Below are 23,481 nucleotides of genomic sequence, written 5' to 3'. Positions count from 1 at the left end.
CCCTCTGGATTCAGAAATTTAGGCAGGCAGATATTCCTCCTCTTTTGGCACTTTAAAGCTCTCATTCCATTTTCTACTTTGTGACGTTGTTTCTGTTCAGAAATTGGTTGTTTCTGTCTTTTTTTTCTGAAAGAGCTGTCATTTTATCTCTGATTACTTTTAAGACCTCCTTTGTGTCTTTGGGTCCGGGCAGCTTGAGTGTGACGCACCTTGTGGGGTTTTATGTGTGTTCATCCTCTTCGTTTCCTCTGTGCTTCTTGAAATTCTAGATTCATGTCTTTTATGAGATTTGGAAAATTCTTGGTCGTTATTTCCTTCAATATTTTGTTCTATTTTTCTCTCCTCGCCTAGAAATTCAGATTTTTTGACGACATTCCACATCTTTGGAAACTGTTCTAGTTTCTCCTTTTTTTCCTCTTTGTGCATCAGTTTGGGTCTTCTACTGACCTGTCTTTCGTTCACTGATTCTGTGTTCTGCTGTGCCTATCTTCTGATAAATCCATCCAACGAGTTCTTAATTTCAGAATTATTGTATTTTCTAGTTCTAGAATGCCCATTTTATCTTTTGAAAGAGATTCTGATTCTCTGTTGAAATATTCCATCTTTTCCTCCGTTTTGTCTATATTGCCTATATTTTTAAATATATATATATAATCAGAGTTATTTTAAGGTCTTATCTGCTTACTGCAATATCTGGATCATCTCTCAGTCTGTTTCTATTGCCTAGTTTATTTCTTGGTTAAGTCCTGTGTTCCTGCTTCTTTGTGTGTCTAGTAATTTTTAAGAATGTTTGTGTTGGACGTTCCGTAGGATCTGTTGGTAGAGGTTCCTGATATTGTTCTCCTCTAAAGAATCTTGGGCGAGTTTTCATCTGGCAGGTTGTGGAATGACCAGCAGATCTTGCTATTCCCGTGCAGGTGTACTCAGTTTTGATCCCAGGTCTTGATCTTGTTGCTGAAGTGTGGTCCTTGCTCCCGGGGCACAGCCTTTCAGTGGCATCAGCTGAGTTCCCGGAGCCTTCACCACGGACTCTGTGCTTTGGCTCAGTCAGAACTCTGCCATCTTCGTAGCAGTGCTGGACCTCTGAAATCTCTTTAGCATCTGACTTCCCAGCTGCTGTCCTCTGGTAGGTCTGAGTCTTGCACTGTCCTGCCTAGCTTGTGATTCAGCCAAGGACCCAAGGAGTATTATTAGGAAGCTGTCTGAATTTCTTCTCTGCAGCTCTCTCCTCTCTGTTACTTCGTCCCACAAACCCCAGCTGTCATAGCATCTCTGAATTCCAGCCTCTGATTCCTTCACCAGCAGGACCACCACATTCAATGGGAGCTCTACTTCTGAACCATGGTTTGGAAAATGTTCCAGAGAGAAATCCAGGGAGAATGTGGAGCTCACCTTGTCGTGTGTCCTTTTTCTCAAGGATTGTAGCCCTGCATTGGCTGCCATTCAATGTCTGCAAAGAATTGCTTTGATGTACTTATCTTCCCCCAGATCTTATATTTGTCTGATCCAAGCTCGTCAGACCTCATAGGAACTGAAACTCTGAGGAGGTGAATATTGAGCTGAGATTTTCAAGGGTCAAAAGGAGCAATGGATGAAAAGAAATACAGGCAGAGGGGGAAGCAAGTGATAGGCCCCGAGGCGGGAATGAGCCTGCCTTGTTGAAAAACCAGAAAGGAGCCAGAGTGGCTGGGTCGTGGTGGGCAAAGAAGGGGCGCGGTGTGAGATGAGGTTGGAAAAGTCGTCATGGGGCAGCTCTCAGAAGGCCTGTGGGAAAGCAGTGGGAAGGTGTTGGAGGGTTTTAAGTGGGAGAACAATGTGGTTAAATTTCCATTGTAAAAAGATCACTGTCTGCTGGGAGGAAAAGGGGCAGGTGAATACTGGAAAAGGAGTCGAGAGGATTGTGTAGTCATACCACCCAGAGACAATACATAGAGTGGAGTGGAGAAATTTCGAATTGAAAGAAGAGAAGATTCCAGACAAAAGCTAGAGTTGGAATCAGTGGGATTTTTTGATGGACAGGAGGCAGAGAAAGCTTACCCTGTCCGACATCCTAAGTCACAAACCTGATCGTGTTGTTATTTGGCTTGTAAGTGTTCTGTATCTTCCTATTGCACTTGGTGTGAAATCCGAATTCCTCTTGGTGGGTTATAATCCGGCCCTCAGGAGCTTCAGCTGTTGCTGTTACGTTTCCCCCAATACTCCTGCATCCTTGATTCACCCCTCCCTCCACCCCAGCTCTCTCCTGGGAACGGCCTCTCATCCTCAAGGTCTCATTTTGGGGGCCCTCCTCCCAATCCCCCCCACTGGTTCAGTGTAGAGGTGGCTTATGCACGTCTCTCCCCAAGTCTGACTCAGTCGTGCCATTTTGGTGGCTTGCAGTTGGCCGTGGTGGGAGCATTTACACCATGGAAATCGGCAAATGCTACGAATTCCTGTACCCCGCGCTCAGCCTGGAGAGCCATTTTTACCCATCCTCCAGCACACTGCCGGGTGTGATGGTGTCTCTGGGTTAGTGCCTCCTTGAGTCTCCTGCAGCCTCCTGGCTTCCCCTCACCACCCTGTGTTGAATGACCTGTTTCTGTGTCAATCTCCCCCACCAGACAGACCTCCCCAGGGCCGTGTGCACCATGGCTCCCAGCCGAAGGACAGTGTGGCTGGAGCACATGCTCCTAATGTCTGTTAGGGAGCAAGTGAGTCTTGGGGCCATTCACAGGGGCCGCTGTGCGGTGCAGTCCCATGTGGCAGATGGGGCCGGTCCCCACCCACACTTTCATTCTCTCAGAACCCACTGTGGGCGCTGTCTTAGGACCCTTGGGACGAAGCCCTTGTCCCCACCTTTGCAGAGGAGGGAGGCAGCACAGGCGCCACACTTCCCTGAAAGGCCAAGTTGTTTTGCAAGTCTCGGAGCTGGGTTTTACGGAACCATTCGGAGCACCCATCTGTTCTTGACAGGGCCCAGCCTGTCAATTGCGGGCCCACGCTCTGTACATTTCTGTTCATTAAAAAAATCCTGTTCTGCTCTCATATTCTTTGCTAACGAGGAGGATGCCTCATCAGCCACAGAGTCACGTTGGCTCTGCCCTCCCACCCCCTCCGTCTTCTCTCTCCTCTCCAACGGGATAGCTCGGCCTCCTCCTCCCACCTGCTCACACCAGGTCAGAAGCACGTGGAAGCCATGATCTCTGCGGGCCTTAAACTCCCAGGGGGGCTGCCGTGAGTGACAGGTAGACTGCCCCACAGGGAGGAAGTCTCTGAGTTTCTGGGCTTTGACTCGTCACCGTGGAACTCTTCCTGTTGGCAATGCCGCTCCTTGGTAGGCCCCTTGAACCGGGCGGGTCCAGAGCTGATAGGTGCTCAGGCCCTTGACCCAGAGAGTCCCCCTTTGATGATCTCAGGGAAAGAATCAGGTGCGTCACGTGTCTTTATCAAGGGTCTTTATCCAGCCTCAATTATCGCAGCCAAATGTTGGAATAATCTGAGCGTTCCGCATGCCATGGAATGCTACGTGTGTCCTAACGACGGTGCTTTCAACATTGTTTAATGATATGGAAAAATGCCCCTGATGTGGGGTCAAGGGGGCAAAGCAGGAGACAAAAGATGGGTATGGTATATTAAATATCATAGAGAAAAGGTATATATGTGTGTGTATATGTATATATATATATATATATATATATATACACATGCCTCTGCGTATGTATTTAAGTTATTAAAAAATAAAAATTTATAGACTCCAGCACCATTGGGGGCAGCAGCATTGCTGTCAGTCAACCACACTTCCCACTAAATCGGCTGCGTCAGCCTCTTCCCCTCACCTTCTGCCTCCCAGGAATTCCCTGTGGGCGTCGACATGAAGCCCACTCATATCCCACCGGCTCTTCTGTACTGATTTAAGAAAGCTGTTTGGGAAAATGCAGTATCTTCTGTTTTATGTGAAGCTTTAATGGAATAATACCCTCATAACTGGATTTGAACATTAAATTTCATTCATCATGCTGTGTTTCAGTATAATGGTGACTGACGTCTATTAGAACAGACTCTGGAATGCCATGCCATTTGCATATTTTTAAAATAATATTCTAGAATATTATTCAGTGATTTCCTAGACTTCCTCTCACCCACAAGAAACCCAGCACAGGCCACACGCTCACGTGTGCACATGCCTAAGGGCACGGTAGAAAGGCCGGGAGAAAATCTATGAATAATAACGATGATTATGCTGGCCAATAAGATTTGGGGTGATTTCTCTTAATTTTCTAAAATTTTTTTACCGTGAGAAAAATGTAAGCAGGAAAAAAGATTAAGAAGGCAAACGGGTATTGTTTGTTTGCTAAGGCAAATTACTTGCAAGATAACACAGGAGTTTTGTTCACATCTGTTATGTCCACAGCTCCAGGACCCGGAGGCTGAGACTTCCGAGGAGGCCCTCAGGCTGCAGGTCAGGCAGCTCCATCACCAGGTGCGGACGCTGCGGTGCCAGCTCAGGGACCAGGGCTCCGCGCACCGCGGGCTGCAGGCGTCTCTGCATGAGGCCGTCCACCTTCGGGCCGAGCTCACGGGCCAGGTAGGTGGGCCGCACTGCCTTACCCGCCTGTAAACGGATGCTCCCCCCGCTCCAGGAAGTCCTGAGAGCAGAAAAAGAATCAGGCAAGACCCCGCTGACCGTTTCCAGCAGTCTGCTGGGATTTACTAGATTTCTAAAGCACAGAACAGTGCAGGGAAGAAAAACAAGCCTTTAATTCCTCCATCCAGCTGACCTCGGTTAAGTCAGAACATATTAATACAGGTATATGGTTGTTTAGAAAGTCAAAGCGTTTTTCAAATGTTACATAGATGAAAGTCCTTCCTCTGTAGGAGTGAAGTGGGTGTGATGATAAAGGGGCAACAAGAGAGGTCTTCGTGGAGCCGAAACTGTTGAGCATCTTGTCAGAGGTGATGGAGACGTGAACCTACATAGATGATAAATTCGCATGGAACTTAGGGCATGCACACGCACGTGCACGCACGCACACACATAAATAAGAACAAGTGAAACTGGAGAAGTCTGAATAAAATTGGTAGATCGTATCAAGGTCAATATAATCGACATTCTGTGGTTGTAATATACTGTAGTTTCACAAAAAGTTCCCACTGGGGGAAGCCGGGCAAGGTATACGCGTGATCTCTCTGTATTGTTTCTTATGACTGTCTGTAAATCTATAATTATCTCAATTTTTTAAAAATAGTCATTCCTGGGGCTGGCCCCGTGGCCGAGTGGTTAAGTTCGCGCGCTCCGCTGCAGGCGGCCCAGTGTTTCGTTGGTTCGAATCCTGGGCGCGGACATGGCGCTGCTCACCAGACCGCGCTGAGGCGGCGTCCCACATGCCACAACTAGAAGAACCCACAACGAAGAATACACAACTATGTACCAGGGGGGCTTTGGGGAGAAAAAGGAAAAAATAAAATCTAAAAAAAAAAAAAAAAAATAGTCATTCCTCCTCCTCAACCCCAACCCTTCTGACCCCAGTATTTTTTTCAACCCAATCTACCCACAGTCAGTGTACGCGTGTGTGTACGTACATGAAATTATACCAAATAAAAATATTCTGCATCCTGGTTTTACCATCTAATAAAAAATCTTGGTGATATTTCCATATCAACACATACAAGCTGACCTCATTCTTTTAAAATCTTGCATATTATTTCTTCATGAGGCCGAATCGTAACTGACTTAACCAATTGTTCATTTATGGAAATCGAAATTGTTTCTGTTTCTTTGCTTTATTACAATCAAGGCTTCAGTGGACCTTTCTACACCTCTGTCTTGGGATATGTTTCTGCCGCATATGCAAAGGGAAAAGTCCTAGCAAAAGAATTACTAGATCGGAGCCGGCCCGGTAGCATGGTGGTTAAGTTCGTGCACCCTGCTCCAGCGGCCTGAGCTTCACAGGTTAGGATCCCACGCGTGGACCTAGCACTGTTTATCAAGCCATGCTGTGGCCGTATCCTACGTAAAATAGAGGAAGATTGGCACAGATGTTATCTCAGGGCTGATTTTCCTCACACACACAAAAAAAAACCAGAATTACTGGGTCAAAAGATACATACGTAATTAACTCTGATAGATAATGGCAAATTGCCCTCCAAAATGGTTGCATCATTTATACACTCACCAGAAAGAAAGGGATCTGCTTGTTTGCCCACTTGTTGCCCTGAGTGATACCACACTTTACATTTTTTTGACAAGCTGATGGATGAAAAATACACCATCCCCATTTTCATGTGATTTCTGACTCCTTCCCCGTGCATTTTCTGTGTGATCGAGGATGAGATACATAGAGATTTATATCTTTTGTCCTTGTTGCTTCCTGGCCTTTGTGTCCATTCTGCTTTTGGCTGTGAAGTCATGTGTTGGGTGGGTGTGATCCCCATTCCCTTATTCTTGGATCTGTAGTTATTTCAATTAATTGATATATTCCTGTTTATATATAATAGTTCAGAGAACTGGGATTACTGATTCGAAGGGTGAGGATATGGTTGATTCTTCATACATATTGCAAATTTGCTTTCCAAAGTGTTGGCACCCACTTCTGAAGCCACTGCAGTGAATGAGGGAGTATTTCTCACTGTGTCCTCAGCCAGCATGGAGGTGTTATGACTTTTCCTCCCGTCTGTCACTGATCTACGAAAAATATAGCTCCAATTACACATGTGGGGCCTTTTTTTTTTTTACCACATCCAATATATTTTAAGTCTGCTTTTTATCATTTTTATTCTTTTTTTCTCTCTGTGCTTCAGCTTGGCTATTTCTGTCTTTCAGTTACATGATGCTCTTCAGCTGAGTCTAATTTGATCTTAAACCCATTATTTCAGTTCTTAACTGCAGTTACTGTCTTTTGCAGTCCTAGAATTTCCATTTGATTTTTTTTATAGTTTCTAGTTCTAGGATGAAATTCTTAGAATGTAATTATTGAGCATTTTAATCAGTTACTTTAGGGTCTGTCTCCATGGCTCCCTTTCACATTCGCACCAGCAGAGGATGAAGGTGCAGCTTCTCCACGTCCTTGCCAACGCTCGCTGTTCTCTGTCTTTTTGACGATACCCACCCCAGCGAGGATGAAGTGGAATCTCGCTGTGGCTTTGATTTGCATTTCTCTAGTGGCTAATGACGTCAAGCATCTTTTCATGTGCTTGTTGGCAATTCATATATCTTCTTTGGAGAAATGTCTATTCAGATTCTTAATCCATTCTGTAGTTGGGTTGCTTGTTTTTTGTTGTCGTGTTGTCAGAGTTTGCTGTACATTCTAGATACAAATCCCTTATTAGATATACGACTCGCAAATACTTTCTCCCATTCTGTTCTTTTCACTTTCTTCTTATTTGTTTTTTAATTGCAAATGCCCCAGGACACAGTTCACAGCAATATATTCACGATCTTTCCTAAACGGAAGCAGAGAGAGGATTTACTCCAAGCCTGCAGATATTATGGCGTGGCTTCAAATATAAGACAGTCTGCTTGGAGCTGGCATCTTACTCTTTGAATATATTCAGAAAGGTATGCCAAAATAGATATATAGAAATGTTCATTGAAGCCTTGTTTCTAAAGCAAAGGAACAGGAACTATAAATTTTCATAAACAAAGATTGGTTAAATAAATCATCTTTCAGCCACATAATGAAATAATATGCAAGATTTTAAAAGAATGCAATCAGTTTGTATGAGTTGATAAGGAAATAACATCATGATTTTAAATTAAATGACAAAACATTTGGTATGCATAGTTTCCTATGTAGATATACACACATATGCATTCTGATCACGGGTATGTAGGGCTGAAAGAGGTGTTAGAGATCAGAGGAGGTTGGACGAGAGGAAGAAGGCGTTTGTCTGTGTAGCTTTCGTGTGCTGCCTACAGAGGGAGCAGGAGAGTGGGAGGAACTCAGAGGACACCCACCGGATTATATCTCAGGATTTGGTGGCTCAGGATTCAGGCAGGACTCGGCTGGGCAGTTCTGCTCCGCGGAGCATCAGTGGGGACCGCTCCGTGGTACTCAGCTGGGCACTGGGCCAGGCTGGAAGGTCCACGGTGGCTTCGCTCACGCGCTTGGCGCCTCCGACCCTGACGGTAATGATAGTTTATGTCCGTTGAGTGTTGACTGGATGCCAGGCCTTGTTCTAAGCACTTTACAGGAATCATTTCACTGAATCCTCATTACAATCCTCAGCATCTGGTGGGCAGGAATATTACCCCACTTTCCAGAAGGGAAACCTGAGGCAGAGAGAGAAGCGACTTGCACAGGTCACAGATCCAGTGAGTGTCTGGGCTGGATTAGGACCCAGGGTGTCTGGCCTGGGGACCCATAGGTTTGACACCACACCAAAAAACTCCGCCACACGTGTGTGGGCAATCCCGGAAGGCTTCCTTCCTGAAGGCAGAGGCGACCGAGCCAGCCTGGCAAGGGCAGTCCGGCAGAGCTCATCCTCCGGTGCTCACAGCATCCTTCCTGCCCTGACCCTGCCAAGCAGGTGATGGGGAAGGCCCCTGTTCCCGGCGCTGAGAACTCCCTGTGGGAGGAGAGAGGAGACAAGGGCCAACCTCTCTGGGGAAGCACCGAGCTGTGCAAACGATGGCTCAGGGTTATCAAAAATGTGGTTCTCTTTCAGCTTGAAGAACTTCAGAAAAAGCAACACGAAGCAAATTTGGCTGTGACTCCTCTGAAGGTAATATGTTTGTGAAATCAATATGAAATGTCTCTTTCAAAAAAAACCTCCGTGTTTTTCCCATTACAGGTGTAATCCATCTCTATTGTATAAAAATACTGAAAAGAAGAATGAAAGAGACAAAAAGCACCCCAGATCCCCATTTGAATCTATGTATTTTCTTCCAGTATGTTGTCACATGTGTCTCCACATGTCGGTGTCCTGCTTTCCTCTTGAGAGTGTCACCTGGAAGGGCTGTCCCATCTTGACCAACCTTTGAAGCTGCTGTTCGTGCTGGAGTACAAAGCATGCGATTCCACCACCCACTTGCTGGTGCCCCAGTCTGTCTGTCCACTCTCCCTCCCTCTCTCTCTCTCTCTTTTACAGTATTGTATAAAAACACCACAATGCAAATTTTTTATTAGAAAGTTCTCCCTGCATATCTAGACGTTTCTTTGGGACCAGTTCCCAGGCCTGGCGTGACTGGCCTGCGGGGCTGATATGTTCGTCGCTAGTTGGACGCGTAGTTTGGTTGAGATGACATGTTCACTCCCACATATGGCGCCTGGATTTGGGATGTGGGCCTGCAGGGCCTGCCCTTTCTTTCTATCCCCCGGCCGGGTAGAGGGGGAGGGCCCTGGGCTGGGAGTTAGACGGACACGGTCAAGCCTCAGGATCCCAGGCCCACCGAGTCCCGCCCCCTCCGCAGCCTCAGTTTCCTCACTTGTGAAATCGGGGCCGTGAGCCACACCATCCCTAAGCCCGGAATCCCGCGGCTGCCTGAGCCTCAGGTTTGTGTCTGTGAGATGAAGTCGTGGTGAATCCGCTGGGCTGCTCCCCCGGCCTGTTCCGCGGCGCCCCGGACGCTGTCGGTGGACAGTGAGGGAACTGGGACGCTCTGGCGCACACGAGCCTTTCGTGCTCCTCCCTCGATGGCAGCATTTGCTTAAAAGAGGACCATAGTCCCTTGTAAACTGTAAAGTGCGTTACAAATGCGAGATAAAAGTGAAAACACAGCACCGGCACCACGTCGTTCACATGAGGCGAGGCCTGGCCCAGACGAGGTGGGACCGGACGGGGAGCGGCCACGGTGACCTGGGTGTGTCCAGCCGCTCCTCGGGGCGACCTTTCACCTCTTAGGCCTCAATTTCCTCATCAACAAATGGGATTCCTAGCCTGGCAGGGAAGGCTTTGTGAGGACTCGTGACATGATGGCTGCCGTCTACTGAATGCCTGCCACGGGCCAGGCACTCCACACGTATTTTGTTTTAAGTTCCACAACAACACGTCAGTAAGGGGAACAGGAGCCCCACTTCACAGATGGGGAAACTGAGGCTCAGAAAAATGCAGTGACTTGACCATAGTCCCACAGAGCTACTCAGTCGCAGGGCCAAGAATTGAGCCCAGCTCTGTCTGATGCCCAAGGCTGTGACCTTCGCCTCAGCCACACTGTCTCTCGTGACGTAAGATTTATAAAGAGCCCAGTAGAGTCATTGTCACCATTAACAATGGCCTTCTCCTCAGGAGGGAGCCACACGTAGGACGTGTTCATCTAATGCTGGCTGGGGGGATGAGGCCCCGACGTTTTGGGGCAGTGTGATCCAGGGGGTCTGGGGAGCCCCACCCAGATGTGCTGGGTGCCCCAGCCTCCCAGTCAGACCCCCTCCCGTCCTGCCCACCTGCCGTTCCTGGGCACCAGGCACCACTGGAAACCGACATGTGAGCATCGCTAAGCCTCTGGGACGGGCTGGGAAGGTAGTCCCGGCAGGAAGGGACCATCACCCCCTCCTCCGACAGAGCAGGAGGGCACACGGGGGGAAGCAGCCAGCCCAGGGCCACCTGCAGGATGACAAGAGTCTGTCACCCCCTCCAGACATGCGCACACATGGGAGGTCATTTCATGGCAAGTGCGTCACTCACTCGCGTCATTCATATAATTACACCTCCCAAGGGCCATGCTGTGCCCAGCGATGGCACAGTGACAGTGCCAGGGATCCAGGGGAGGGTCAGCCTTGACCTTGAGACGCTCCCAGCTGATGTGGGAGACAGACCCACAAATATAAAAATCACATGCTGGGATAGAGGGAAGCCAGAAGTCTGGGCACAGAGGGACATCAGCCCTGAGCATCAGGGAGGCCTGCCCAGGGAGGTGATGCCGGGGTGGCCTCTGCACAGATCTAACGAAGGCTTTTCTGGACTTGGACGTGTAGGAGACACAAAGGAGTGATGAGGAAGTTCCAGGGTGTTGGAGGTGGGGAATGGGCCCGTGTGGCTGAAACAGGAGGAGTGAGAAGGAGGGTCCTTGGGACGGGGCAGGAGAGGTGCAGGGACGAGCCTGAGAGTCTGCTGTACCCAGCTGGCAGTCATGGCCGGCATCGTCCGAGGGCCTGCGTGGGCTGGCCGGTGTGAGGGCTGTGCTGGCACCGTCTCCTCTTGTCTTGGGCCCTTAACAATGCCCACTGCACAGATGAGCAAGTTGAGGTGCAGAGAGGAGCTTGGTCACAGAGCTGGTCAGCGGCGGAGGCCAAGTCCACGCTCTTGACCTTCTGCTGCCCGAGGCTGGGCCCCATCTGAGGGCAGTGGGGAGCCACTGGGGCGAGCAGCAGTGTGGCCCCTTGTTTTCAGAGCTGCCTCCGGATGCCGAGTGGAGGGAGGGGTCACAGGGAGGTGGCCGAGCCGAGGTGGTCGAGCTGAGGCGGTGCTGGGAGATGCAGAGCAGGGAGCCGTCGCCCCAGCCCCCAGCTCAGCCCTCGGCCCCTGGGGGAGCCCTGCATCCATGCACCCACCTGGCTATGTCTTCGCTCCCACCTTTCAGGCCAAGCTGGCTTCTCTGGTCCAGAAGTGCCGGGAGAGAAACCACGTGATCACGCGCCTGCTGCGGGAGCTGCACAGACACGGGGCGCTGGATCGCCTGCTCTCCAAGACGGCGCAGAGCATGGTGAACGACGCGGCGCTGGCCGAGTATGCGGCCACCTTCCTGGCTCCCGGGGTCCCACAGGTAGATTCCCCAGACAGCCCTGGCCCTCTTCCTGCAGGGTCCACGGCACCTGACCCGCCCGTCCACCTGCCTGACCTGAACCGTCCCTGGCTCCCTCTGTCCACTGACCTCACCCGGGCACGCCCTGCACTCCTGTGTGCCAGGGTCTGTGCTCGGGGCTGGTGTGGGGAGGCGACCCCGCCGTCCTCGCTCTTAAAGAGTTCACAGCATAATACTGGAGACAGACGCACTGACAACGACCTTCACTGAGTGTCCGAAAGCCCGGCAGTGTCGTTTCACCAGATGGCTCCCTCCTGCTTGCCTCGGGCCTCAGCACGTGCTGCTGCCTCTGGCAGGGTTCTTCTCTGCCCCACGGCCTCCTGTCCATCCTCAGGGCACAGTGCAAGTGTGACTTTGCCCAGGGGGTCTGCCCTGAGTCCCACGGACCTCAGAGCTGGCTACACCCCGCTCTGTCCTCCCGGCCACATGGGCATGCGCGACGTGGCACACAGGGGGCATTTTCCCCCTACTGTTGGGGGAGTTTGTCAGCCTCTCTGTTGGGGCTGGAGCTGCTCCATAACCATCTCTGTCTCCCTGGTGCCTGGTATGGAGAAGCTGCTCAGAATACTGTTGATTGAATGAAATAATGAACTGAATGAATAAGGATCTCCTCTCCTAACGGTCAACAAAAGAGGAAACAGGCTCAGAGAGGTTGGGAGGCTCACTCAAGGTCACACAGCCCCCAGGTAGTTTGGGGTGATGGATGCCAGTTCTGACCCAGGTCTGGTAAAGGTCTCTGCCTGGCTCTGAACAGCAGTGCCTGGAGTCTGTGTGCGCAGCACCCATGGGTGCTCAGCCGAGCCTGCCCACACGCATGCGCACACACATACTCACATGTACACGTGCATGCACATGCACACTCACACTTGAGCTCGCAACCTCGTTCCTGGGGACCAGCCAGCAACGCCCCCCAGACTAGCTGGGCTCCTGCTGTGTGAGGGCAGATGCCGCTTGTGCTGGAGATGCAGCCGGCCTTCTCCAGGCTCCTGCTGTCTGGGCTCCGCACCAACTCTGCTCCTCCCTTCTCGGCCCCTGAGCCCGGCCTCTGCCAGGGGACCTGCTCTGTCCCGTCTTTTCCTCCTCAGCCTTCAGAGAGTCCTAGATGTCCCCTGGCCCAGAGCACCACACGGCCATGGAGGTGGAGACCTGGAGGCCAAGGGGTCTGCTCAGGGCCACACGGTGACTTGATTCAGAGCTGGAATTGGAATCCGGAGTCCCAGACTCCCAGTCCAGTGCTCGTCTCTGCCTGAGGGGTTCAGGCCTCTTCAGAGCAGGAGCAGGGATGAGTAAAGAGGTCAGCGCCTTGTTCAGGAGCCTGGCACAGTCCCTGTGTGTTGAGTGAGTCAGGACTGAGAACAAAGTTCCAGGGTGTTGGAGGCAGAAGGTATCACCCAGGTGGGCTGGTCGGCTGTCTGCAGAGAGGACATCACAGCAATGAGAGCCCAGCCTCCATGGGCTGCTCACCAGTCTTACAGGCTCTGAAACTGGGACAGAAATGTTCACTGGGATTGGACAGGCTGACTTACAATGACCAAATTCACAGGACTGATGTATAAACCTGAACGTTCATTTATTAATTTCCTATGAGAAATAGAACTATGTGCAGGCTGAAGGATTGGATGAATGGATGAAACAATGTCATATCCTCCCCCTTTAGTGGAGTTGTCTGGAGAGTCAGGTTCACTCATTCATTCATTCATTTGTTCATTTGTTCGTCAATAAACATTTATAATCCGAAGGTCATTTGGTAGCCTGGAATGAGACTGGGGAGAGAGTTAATGGTGCCATTGGCCTGATTCGTTCCGTCCCTCTAAGGATGTGCTCCTAGGCCTGGACATACGTCCCCCTGGGCCATGGTGTCTTTTCTCCCCGAGGCCTTTTGAAAGGCCATGGGCGTTTATGAGCTTCCATTCTCTCCTTTTAAGGTGACTTTGCATCTGCTCTGACTCATTTCGCATGATTTTACAGTTCAGCTTTCCAAGAACACCCCTGTTTTTATGATCTGGGGGACCCCTCACCATTCTTGCCACAAACAACAAAAACCCGGCTCTGCCATTTCATCCCACAGATATTTATTGAGCACCTCCTGCCGTGACCCAGGCGAGGCTGGAGTCCTGGGGAGAAATGGAGGACCAGGCTGGTCAAGACGTGAGAGCAGCCAGGGTGTCCCCCATGATAGGAGCCTGGTCCTCATGTGGGCAGCTGTCGAGAGGGTGGACCCTGATGTCAGGGAGCCCTGGTTTCTAACCTTACCTCTGCCACTGTCCAGCCCTACGGCCTTGGAGGGGACACTGACAGGGACCCCTTCCTGCCCCACTGAGGGCAGGCATTCTGTGTGCTTGCTGTAACTGACTCAGATGGTCCTCCCACGGGGAAGGCACTGTCATCATCCCCTTTTCCAGATGAGAAAACCGAGCCTCAAAGAGCTGGCAAGTCTTGCCCAAGGATGCTCGTTCTAGCTCAGACTTTTATGTAAGTCACTTAGCTCAGCAGAGCTGGGATCTAAAGCTGGCAGCGGATTCTGCACACAGACAGCCACAGCGACCACGACCCCCGTGAGAATCGGGGAGGAATGTGTGCTGTGCGGCGCTGGCAGGCATGTGGGCAGCAGCCCACGGTCGGGCACGTACCAGGCCCCCGATGAGTCAGTCCCTCTTGTCCCCGGAAGGCCGATCTTCAGTGTGCAGATATAAGGCAGTGAGAAAACCTGTGATGTCTTTAAGAAACCAAGAGGGCTCCGGGCTGGCTGGAGTGGGCGTCCCGAGGGGAGCAGCGGCGGGGTACTGGACAGGACGTCATTCACACTTGGTTCTGTAGCCGATGGGGAGCTGGAGGGGTCAGAGCAGGATCCACGTGCTTCAGGAAGACGGACCTGCAGCTGTGTGTGGACTAGACTGAGCAGCAGAGCCCCAGGCGGCCGTGTCCATCGCAGCCCCTTTGTTTCAACAGCCCAGTGACTCGGCCATGAAGACCTGAGGCCCGGGCCTTGGGGAAAAGCCCTGGGGGGGCACCGAGACCCTCATGGCGCTGGTGGCAGCTGCGCCCGCTGGCAGCTGGCAGGAAGTGGGTTGTACGGGCGCTGACTGTCCTTTCAGAGGACGCAGATGGAACTCCTGAGGGAGGCTCTGGGCCCTGGCGTGGAGCCCAGGAGGGCTGCTCGCCGGCTGGGGAGGATACTCACGGGCCTAGATGGGCTGTGCCAGAGCAGAGAGGGACGGGTCCTGGGGGCACCGAGGCCGGCAGAGAGGCTGGCATTCCTGCGAGGTGAGGCCTCCCAGAAACATCTCTGGAGACCCCAGGTGGCTCATGTTCTCTGGCCCCTGCTGTTGGGAGGGGCTCCCGCTAGCCAAGGACATCTGAGGGAGGGTGGACAGGCTGTGGGCTGGGGTCGGGGGTCGGCTGCCATTCGTTTATTTACTGGAAGGGGTGATGGTGGCCAGACTCACAGAGCCCTTCCCTGGCCAGCACTTTCCACGAGTTAACTCACTTCATCCTCCCAACAGCCCACTTTATCAAGGAGGAGACTGAGGATCCGAGTGGTCAGAGCTGGTCGAGGTCACGCCTGGGGGCGGCAGGCTGGGGTTTGGAGTCGGGTCCATCTGAGCTCCTGTCCTATGAGGAGCAGGGTGCTTGCTTGCACCCACAGCTGGTCACTCAGGGTCAGTAACCACCTCCCACTGATTTCTTCTTCTTCTCGCCCTGGGTGGGGGGATGGGTGATGGGAATGGAGCCCCTGTCAGCTGGGTTCCTGTGCCCCTTCCTCAAGGTTGTGTCTGAGTGTCTTAGTCCGTTCAGGCTGCTGGAACAAGCATGCCACAGACTGGGGCCCTAAACAACAAACATTCGTTTCTCCCAGTTCTGGAGGCCGGAGGTCTGAGATCAGGGTGCCCACGTGGTTGCGTTCTGGTGAGGGCCCTCTTCCTGGTGTGTAGATGGCTACCTTCTCGCTGTGTCCTCACATGGCCGAGAGGGAAGCAAGCTCTTGTGTCTCTTCTTATAAAGGCACTGATCCCATCAGGGGGCTCCGTCCTCATGACCTAGTCACCTCGCAAGGCCTCACCATAGCATGGGGGCTAGGATCTCAGCATGTGAATTTCGGAAGGACACAGATCTTCGGAGCTTAGCACTGGGCAGGACAGGATGGACACGTAGGGGCTGCCCAGTCCTCAGGGCTGCCGTCTACCTTGCTGGCGTCCACTGACCTGTCGCCCTTCCCTCGGCGTCTCTGGCCCCCAGCGTCCCACAGTGTCCTTGCATCCGCCCAGGTGTCCTTCCTCCAGCTCTGCCCGTCCTCTCCAGCTCAGGCATCTGTTCTAGGGGTGGGGGGAATGCCACGAGGCCCGCTTGGCCCGCTCCCCCACTGTGCTCAGCTGGAAACACGGGGCTCTTGCCCCCTCCTTGCTTTAGCTGGAGGTGGGAGCAGGGAGAGGGCGGGTTGTTTCGGTTCTTAGGCTCCTAAACCCTCTCTGGGGGTTCTCCATCCACTCCATCCGCCAAACATGCCTTGAGTAGGCAGGGCTCAGGGCCCCGTCCGCTGCCTCCCCTACCCCAGCCCCAGGGGGCCTATTTTTTCTGGACCGAGGCTGCTGACAGTCACAAGCTGAGAAAGAGACGCCTTCCTTTGTTACTCCTATTTGGCTATCTCGTCCCCTCCTCAGAGGCAGAAGCTGGGGTGCCAACGGGGAGGAGGAGGGGGTGCCAGGGCCCACCTGGAGACGGCACTGGTTACCGTGGCAGCACGCCCTCCTGCCCGTAACTGGACGACCTCCCCCAGGTCCAGCCTGGGGTCTGCTCAGCAAAGGGAAGGTCCCATCAGAGATCTTGATGGGTGGCCCTGCCTGAGACCCTGGGACATGAGGGTCACTGTCCGTTCTCCAGGCTCGGAGTTGCACCCGGCAGACAAAGACACCCCAGGTCTGGAAGAATCGCCAGCCTGGGCCTGGTGCTCGGCCTTCACCTCCCTAGGCCCCCGCCCTCCTAGGCCCGGAGTGGGGGGTGGCGCGCTTCCTCCTGTAGGGCTCTGCGAGGTTTGAACCAGACCCCGTGTCAAACACCCGGCACAGCACCGTCACGTGCAGGTGCTCAAAGAGGATTTGGGGGCCCTTTAAGCAAAACCAAACTTTTGTTCCCCAGGGGCTTGGGGTACCAGCAGCGAAGTTGTCTGCACCCCAGCCTCGGGAAGATTCGGGAGAGCCAGAAGGAAGCCCCCATTTCACCTCCTGTCGCTCTGCTCCTTCCTGTTCCCTCCACCTCCTGGAACATGCTGCCTCCTGCGGGTGTCAGTGAACCCGGCCTATAGATGGCCCTTCAGAGATGGAATCTCATCTTAAAAAGCAGCAGCGAGGCTCAGAGCCCTGAACTCCCCTAATTCATTAAATTACGACCCCAAGCCCGGGCCCCCAAGGAGCCAGGCAATTATTTTCTCTTTAGCTCCTGCCTTTCGTGAAGTTTAGAGTATTCCCCCAAAAGTTTACGTGGGGAGAGAGGCGGGGGAGCAGAGTGTGCTGGGCGAGGCTTTTTCTGTCTGCCGCTCCGTGGGCAGCATCTAGTGGACATTCGTTCTTGTCTTCTCCTGACACAACCCCGCAGGGAGTGTGTGAGTGTCTCCGCTCGGCAGACGGAGAGGCGAGGCTCAGAGAGCTCAGCGGGCTTGGCCGAGACCTGGGAACCAGCAAGCGGCAGAGCCAGGCTTCCCCCTGAGAAATCCCGGCTCTGAGCCTCCCCGGGGGTAAATGAGGTCCAGCGTCACACATTAAATGCGGGGTCCCCCCGGGAGCCAGTTTAGTGCATATGAGGCTGCCTGTGGATACAGAGGTCAGTGACGCCCCATCCTTACGATGAAGGAGTCTGCAGCTAATGAGACGAACTCTAAACCCAGGTGCAAGGAAAAGTATTGCTCTGAGGCACCGGGGTGAGCAGAGAGGAGGGGGTGGGTGGGAAGGAGACTTCCTGGAGGAGGAAGGGGCCAAACTAGGCCTTGAAGGATAAAGAAAAGTGTTTTAATAGCTGGAAGGATGGAGTGAAGGCCCTCGGGGTTGGGAGACCAGCATGTGCAAAGGCACGGGGGTGTGAGTGGTCCTGGTACTTGAAGACACAGTATTCTGGGGATCTATGCAGAGTACTCTAAGACAGCAGGCCTGCGCCTCGTACGGAAGGCTCCCTGTTGTGGTGGTGTGCTTGCATGAGTGTCAGAAGAGGGTTGAGCCATAATCCATGCCTTTGTGTGTTAGTCAGTGGAGCCATCAACCCCTTCTAGAGGGACAGTCACAGAGCCCAGCTGTCACAGTGCAGCGTGGAGTGGCTATGTGAGCAGGAGGTGGCTGAACTCTGCCAGGTGGAGTCAGGGAAGACTTCCCAGAGGAGGGGCAGTTGAATTAGGTCTTGACGTGTACATAGAAGTTCACCGGAGAGAGAAACAGAGAGCAGGGGTCTTCCAGGCAGGGGGGTGGCCGGTGCAAATCCGTGGAGGACGCCCTGGAGAGGGGAAGGGGGAGATCACAGCAACGCTGCACTCAGGGCCCCTTCCCCAGCAGAAGTGACTGAGAGGAAGCAAGATCCGGGCTGCTGGCTGGAGTCAACTCTAACCGTCCTTGAAGCCCCAGCAGTTGCACTTGTTCAACTGATCGGGGGCCACCGGGCCGCCCCGCTCAGTTGCCCTGGCCGCATCCCCTCTTACAAGCCGGGTGAGACTGTAGGACCCAGGAGGACGGCTCGTCTGCCCGGTGGTGCAGGGGACTCAGGTTCCAGCCCGACCTGAATTCCTGGGTGACTAAGTCAGGGCCCAGGTGCAGCTCCGTGACCAGCTCTGGCACGGCGTGGGCGGGACCTCATGGAGAGAATTTCTCCTGGGCCTTCGCCGTCCAGCTGCCCTCCCTTCCCCCCTTTTAACAGAAGTTGCTAAAACACATTGATCACAGTCCCCCGTTTGGACGCATAATTTGAGTAAAGGAAACGGAAATGTGTCCTTGCACCTTAATCCCTAAGAGCGAATCCTGACTCCCCTGAGGCTCGTGGGCAGAGGGCGGTCCTGTCCGCGTTTTCCCGCTCGTGGGGAGGAGAGGGTGTGACCCTGGAGTGCACTTTCTGCAGGGAGCGGGGTGGGCCTGCTTCCTTCCTGAGCTAGTCGTCTGCGTAAGGCTTTCTCCCCCTGTGTCGTGCAGAATAACTGCTGACATGTCCTTTCTTCCAGACAGGCCACCACCTGGATGCCGAGTCTGAGAAGACAGCAGCTGTAAGAGGTCAGTGTGAGTTTCGTTCAGGAAGAGCCTGTGAGCTCGCACACGGGCCAAGCCGGCAGGATGACCTGACCGGGGTGCAGACAATCGGGAACTGGGACCCCGAGTTCTCCCCCTCCCCCCCACTGGGTGCTGCCTCCTCACTTCACAGCTTAGGGAGGACGCATTGGAAAATGCTGCATGACAGAAATGGCCAAATTCCTCAGCCCTGTGGTTTCACGCCTGGAGATTTGTCCTAAGTAAACCATTCTATGTGTGGAAAAGCTCTGTGGCCAGGTATTCGTGCCAGGGCACTGATAATAGGGAAAAATTCAGGGGAAAATCTCCAGTGTTGATAGTTAACCCATATACTCAATGAAATATTATATACTTACTTAAAGTGAGGCTGATAAGCACCATATGCTAGCATGGAAATTATGATATTCTACTAAATTTAAAAAATAGGAAATGGATGACCACAATGATGTAACTGTACATGCACGTCTGTGTCTGACTGGTAACTTAGGCTAGAGAGATACTAAAATACTAACAGTGGTTCCTTAGAAAGACAGTAACATGGGTGATATTTTTTTCCTCTTTTTGTTCCGTTATATACATATTTATATATATTTTTTTGCTGAGGAGGATTGGCCCTGAGCTAACATCTGTGCCAATCTTCCTCCAATTTATATGTGGGACGCCACCACAGCATGGCTGATGAGTGCTGTAGGTCCGCGCCCAGAATCTGAACCCACGAACCCAGAACACCAAAGCAGAGTGCACCAGACTTAACCACTATGCCAAGGGGCCAGTCCCTGCTCTGTTATTATATTATTAGAAAGAAAATTAAGATGCTACCTGGCCAGACGGAATTCCCCTGTTCAAGTGCAATATACTATCAGCACAGGGATGGGGTGAGGTTCCTAAGGATTTGTTTAAGGTTGTGTTCATTTCAGGTGCTCAGTAAAAACAAAGAGAAAGTATGGGTGGTGTTACCTTCAGGTGACTGAGCTGTTCTTGTTTTTTTTTCTTTTTGGTGAGGAAGATTGGCCCTGAGCTAACGTCTGTTGCCAATCTTCCTCTTTATTTTTTCCTCCTCAAAGCCCCTGTACATAGTTGTATATCCTAGTTGTAAGTCATTCTAGTTCTTCTATGTGGGATGCTGCCTCAGCATGGCTTGATGAGCAGTGTGTAGGTCCATGCCCAGGGTCCAAACTGATGAACCCTGGGCCACTGAAGTGGAGTGTGCAAACTTAACCACTCGGCCACTGGGCCAGCCCCGTGAGCTGCTCTTGAGATCTGCTCATCTAGCAACTCTTATTACTAGATTCTGTTCTTACCAGCTGTGTGATCTTGGATGAGTTAAGTAACCTCTCTGAGCCCAAAACTCTTTAAAAGGAGAGTAACATTGCCTTTCTCAGGAGTGTCTAGTGCCTGGCACATATAGGGTGTCAATAGACAAGAGAGATGTGTCCTCAGTCTCTCGCTGGTCAGGATGGGCCTTCCCCCTGTAACTTTATCTTCCACCCCTGCAGCCCGTGTTGGCCTCTGTTTTCACACTTGGAGGGGCATATATTCTAGCTGGTCCCACTTTGGTCTCTAATTTGTGCAGGTCTCCTCCCTTCTCTGGGCTCAGCTCGCTCCCTTTAAAAGAAGGAAACACACTAGACTGATTGAGTTACTTATTCATTCGACATTTCTGGAAGGCTGCCGGGTGCCAGACCCCGGCTGGCTTGTAGGGCTTACGGGATGAGTCAGCTTGCACGGGGGTGGCCCCTGTGCGATGGATCTGGCAGCCGGGGAGGGAAAAGTGAGGCGGGCAGGCAGTCTTCTAAGACACCCAGACCATGACACTTCCGTCAGAGGCCATGGAGGAGGCACGCGGAGAGTCCACGGCATCCGAGTGGACCCCTGTCTTGGGCTGTGGGGATCTGGGAGTGACCTGGGCAAGAGGATGTAGAAGGTTATTACAAGGCTCAGAGACTTGTAGATTTTCAGAATAGATTTCTCCGCTGAGGCTTGACTGGGAATCTTCTCTTCCAGCTCAGAAATGTGTCCTGGATCCCGAAATTGACAGCGTCCTCCAAAGACCATTGTGTTCAGAGTCCTGGCCAATTCCCACGGCTGAGGGGCCAACACAGGCAGCTGGACCGAATTCTTTGAAGGTGAGAGGATGTCAGTCACCTAATTTCTTAAATAAACTTTTTAAATGAAAGTATAATACACATACAGAAAAGGGTACAACTCCTATGTTTATGACTCAACGAATTATCACGGTGACACACACCCACCACCAGTAAATGAACATCACCAACACCAGAAGGCACCCCGGCTTCCCCCAACCCCGGTTTCTTTCTATTGTCTGTGTTTGAATTTGTGGTTTGGGTCTATCCATGTGGTCCGTGTCTGGTTATTTTTCATTGAGGGCTAGACATTGTGTGGAAACCTGAAGACGTAATGGGAGCTTCTGCTTGACCGTGTCTCCGTGCAGAGTGGACGTCCTTCAGCTTCTGGCAGGCAGCTAGCCTGGGGCAGACCGTTCCTCACCGTGGAACTGACTGGGAGATGAGTTCAGGACTTACAAAGTCTGCTTTATCTCGGTCACTCTTACTCCTAGGGCGTCGCCTTCCAGGGTCCAGACCCAAAGCCCCTTGTACCCACAGAGGCCCTCCCCCTTGGTCTCGGTCAGCCTCGTGAGGCTGTCCAAGCTCGGCTCAGCTTTCCACGTCTCAGCTGCCACCGACATGCACAGGCTCTGCCATCGCCTTGAGGGGAAACGTGCCCTCAGAGGCTGTGTCCCCTCCTCCTGGCTTCTCTCCACTTTTCAGTTTTAGTCCCACAAATCCTCACCGTCTCGGCAGCTCTCAGATGGCTTAAAAAGATGTTTTGTCACATGTTGTCCAGCTTTTCTAGTTGTGCCCACTGGAAGTTTGGTCCGAAATGTCCTAATCGGTCGGAGCCAGAGCCGCACTCTGTTTTCCCAGAGAAAACTTACTTGGCTTCTGAGATTTGGAGTCTGACGGACCTGAATTCAAGTCGCAGCCCTAATTCAGTTGATGTCGGGCAAGTCGTTAGTGCGTCTGTGCCTGACTCTGCATCTCAGAATGGGGCTGGTCCTGCCTCCTGGGTGAAATCAGGGCAGCGGGGCTGAGGGTGTGCCTGGGCCGTAAGAGGTGCTCAAGAGAAACCCAGCCGTGACTCAGGAGGAGACTGAGCTTATTCTTGGCACTTTATCTCAACCTATTATTATTTTTCTTTCACCTTTTATCCCGGTGGTTTCTCTCCTGTCTCCATGCTTCCATTCATTGTTTTTTTAATCTAAAAAGTGGAGACAGTATTTACCTCTCAGGGTTGCTGGGACAATTCAGTGGCATTGTGCACGTGAAGGACTTAACCTTACTGCCTGGCACAGGGAGGCGTTCGATAAATGACAGCTACTGTTACTGACCTTCGTAAAGTTTTTTTCTGATTGATGACTTTCATTTTAAATGACTTGTCTACAGTCTTATTGCCTAGTAATAAGAACTTCTTTCCGGCTGTGATCTTTTTCTGGGAATGTCACCCCCAACGTTGGATCTTTGCCCTACCTTAGCATCAGCAGGTAGAAGGCGTTCTAGACGAGGGGAACGAGACCCGGGAAGACAGAGGGGCTAGTGCTCCTGAAGTAGGGGGGGACTGCAGCAATTAACCGCAGCTGCACCCTCTGTGACGCAGGAGCTCATGATGATGTGGGTTTGGGCAACAGTGAGAAAGAAAACGCCCTCTCCCGTTCTTGACGGCTTACTGTGTGCCAGGCTTTTACCAGCTTTTCTAGTACTCACGCCTAGCCCCCGGCACGGAGCTCAGCATCAGCCCCACTTCACCTGTGAGAAGAGCAGAGGTCCAGAGGAGCCCCATGGATGCAGTTTAGCTGACTCCAGCTCTCACGGCTTGTAAGGGGTGGAGCGGGGCTTCCAACCCGGGCAGCCTGGCCCTGGAGCTGGCGCCCTGGGCATTACGCGGCCAGATCGTGCTGGGCCCTCATTGAGGGGGTGAGGGCGGGCCCTCCTGCCTCCCTGGATGTTCCAATCTGGAGCAAGAAAAAAACCCTTGCATGTCTGCTCTAGGCGAGACTGGCCAGAAACCCAGGGCAAGGCTTTGAGGCAATAGTTAGGGCCCGCCCTGAACGCACGGTGAACCAGAGCGCCTTCTAATACTCTTATGCTTCCAAGTTTCTCAATTGTTCTTCACCCTCCTTCAGTTACCACCACAGACGTCAAACGCCACTGGACAAAAGCTCTCCCTTTATTGAACACAATTTCAGGTCTAGAGCAGACTTTGTTTCTTTGTGGCGTGATGGCAGAATGTCAGTTTAGACATTTTTGTTCCCACATTTTACACGGCCCACAGAGGCCTTCAGAAAGGCCTTGTTGGATGAAGAATGAGAGGGGGGGCTGTTGGGCTGTTTCTCTAGAAGGTCGTGTGGGCACCTGGTCCTCGTCTGCACGGTGCATTTTCACTGGCCGCCGTGGTTCCGTGGTAACGGGCGCCGGGGAGCTGCGCCCTCTGCCC

The 23,481-nt window shown here is 52.3% G+C and overlaps 1 protein-coding gene across 6 annotated transcripts in view; it reads left to right on the top strand.

Moving 5' to 3' along the window:
• C3H4orf50 (chromosome 3 C4orf50 homolog) overlaps positions 1 to 23,481 on the top strand; it is a 122,718-nt gene that overhangs the window by 32,550 nt on the left and 66,687 nt on the right. For all 6 annotated transcript variants that reach the window (XM_070613296.1, XM_070613294.1, XM_070613295.1 and 3 more), the window contains 5 exons: positions 4,391 to 4,564; positions 8,644 to 8,700; positions 11,495 to 11,677; positions 18,906 to 18,954; positions 20,974 to 21,095. In XM_070613296.1, coding sequence (XP_070469397.1) covers positions 4,391 to 4,564; positions 8,644 to 8,700; positions 11,495 to 11,677; positions 18,906 to 18,954; positions 20,974 to 21,095 — 585 coding nt within the window. The remainder of the gene's footprint in view (positions 1 to 4,390; positions 4,565 to 8,643; positions 8,701 to 11,494; positions 11,678 to 18,905; positions 18,955 to 20,973; positions 21,096 to 23,481) is intronic.

The sequence above is a fragment of the Equus przewalskii genome, chromosome 3, assembly GCF_037783145.1.
Source record: "Equus przewalskii isolate Varuska chromosome 3, EquPr2, whole genome shotgun sequence".
NCBI classification, from domain to species: domain Eukaryota; kingdom Metazoa; phylum Chordata; class Mammalia; order Perissodactyla; family Equidae; genus Equus; species Equus przewalskii.
The sequence above is the reverse complement of the archived record's forward strand: the minus strand, read 5'-3'. Positions and strand labels throughout refer to the sequence as shown.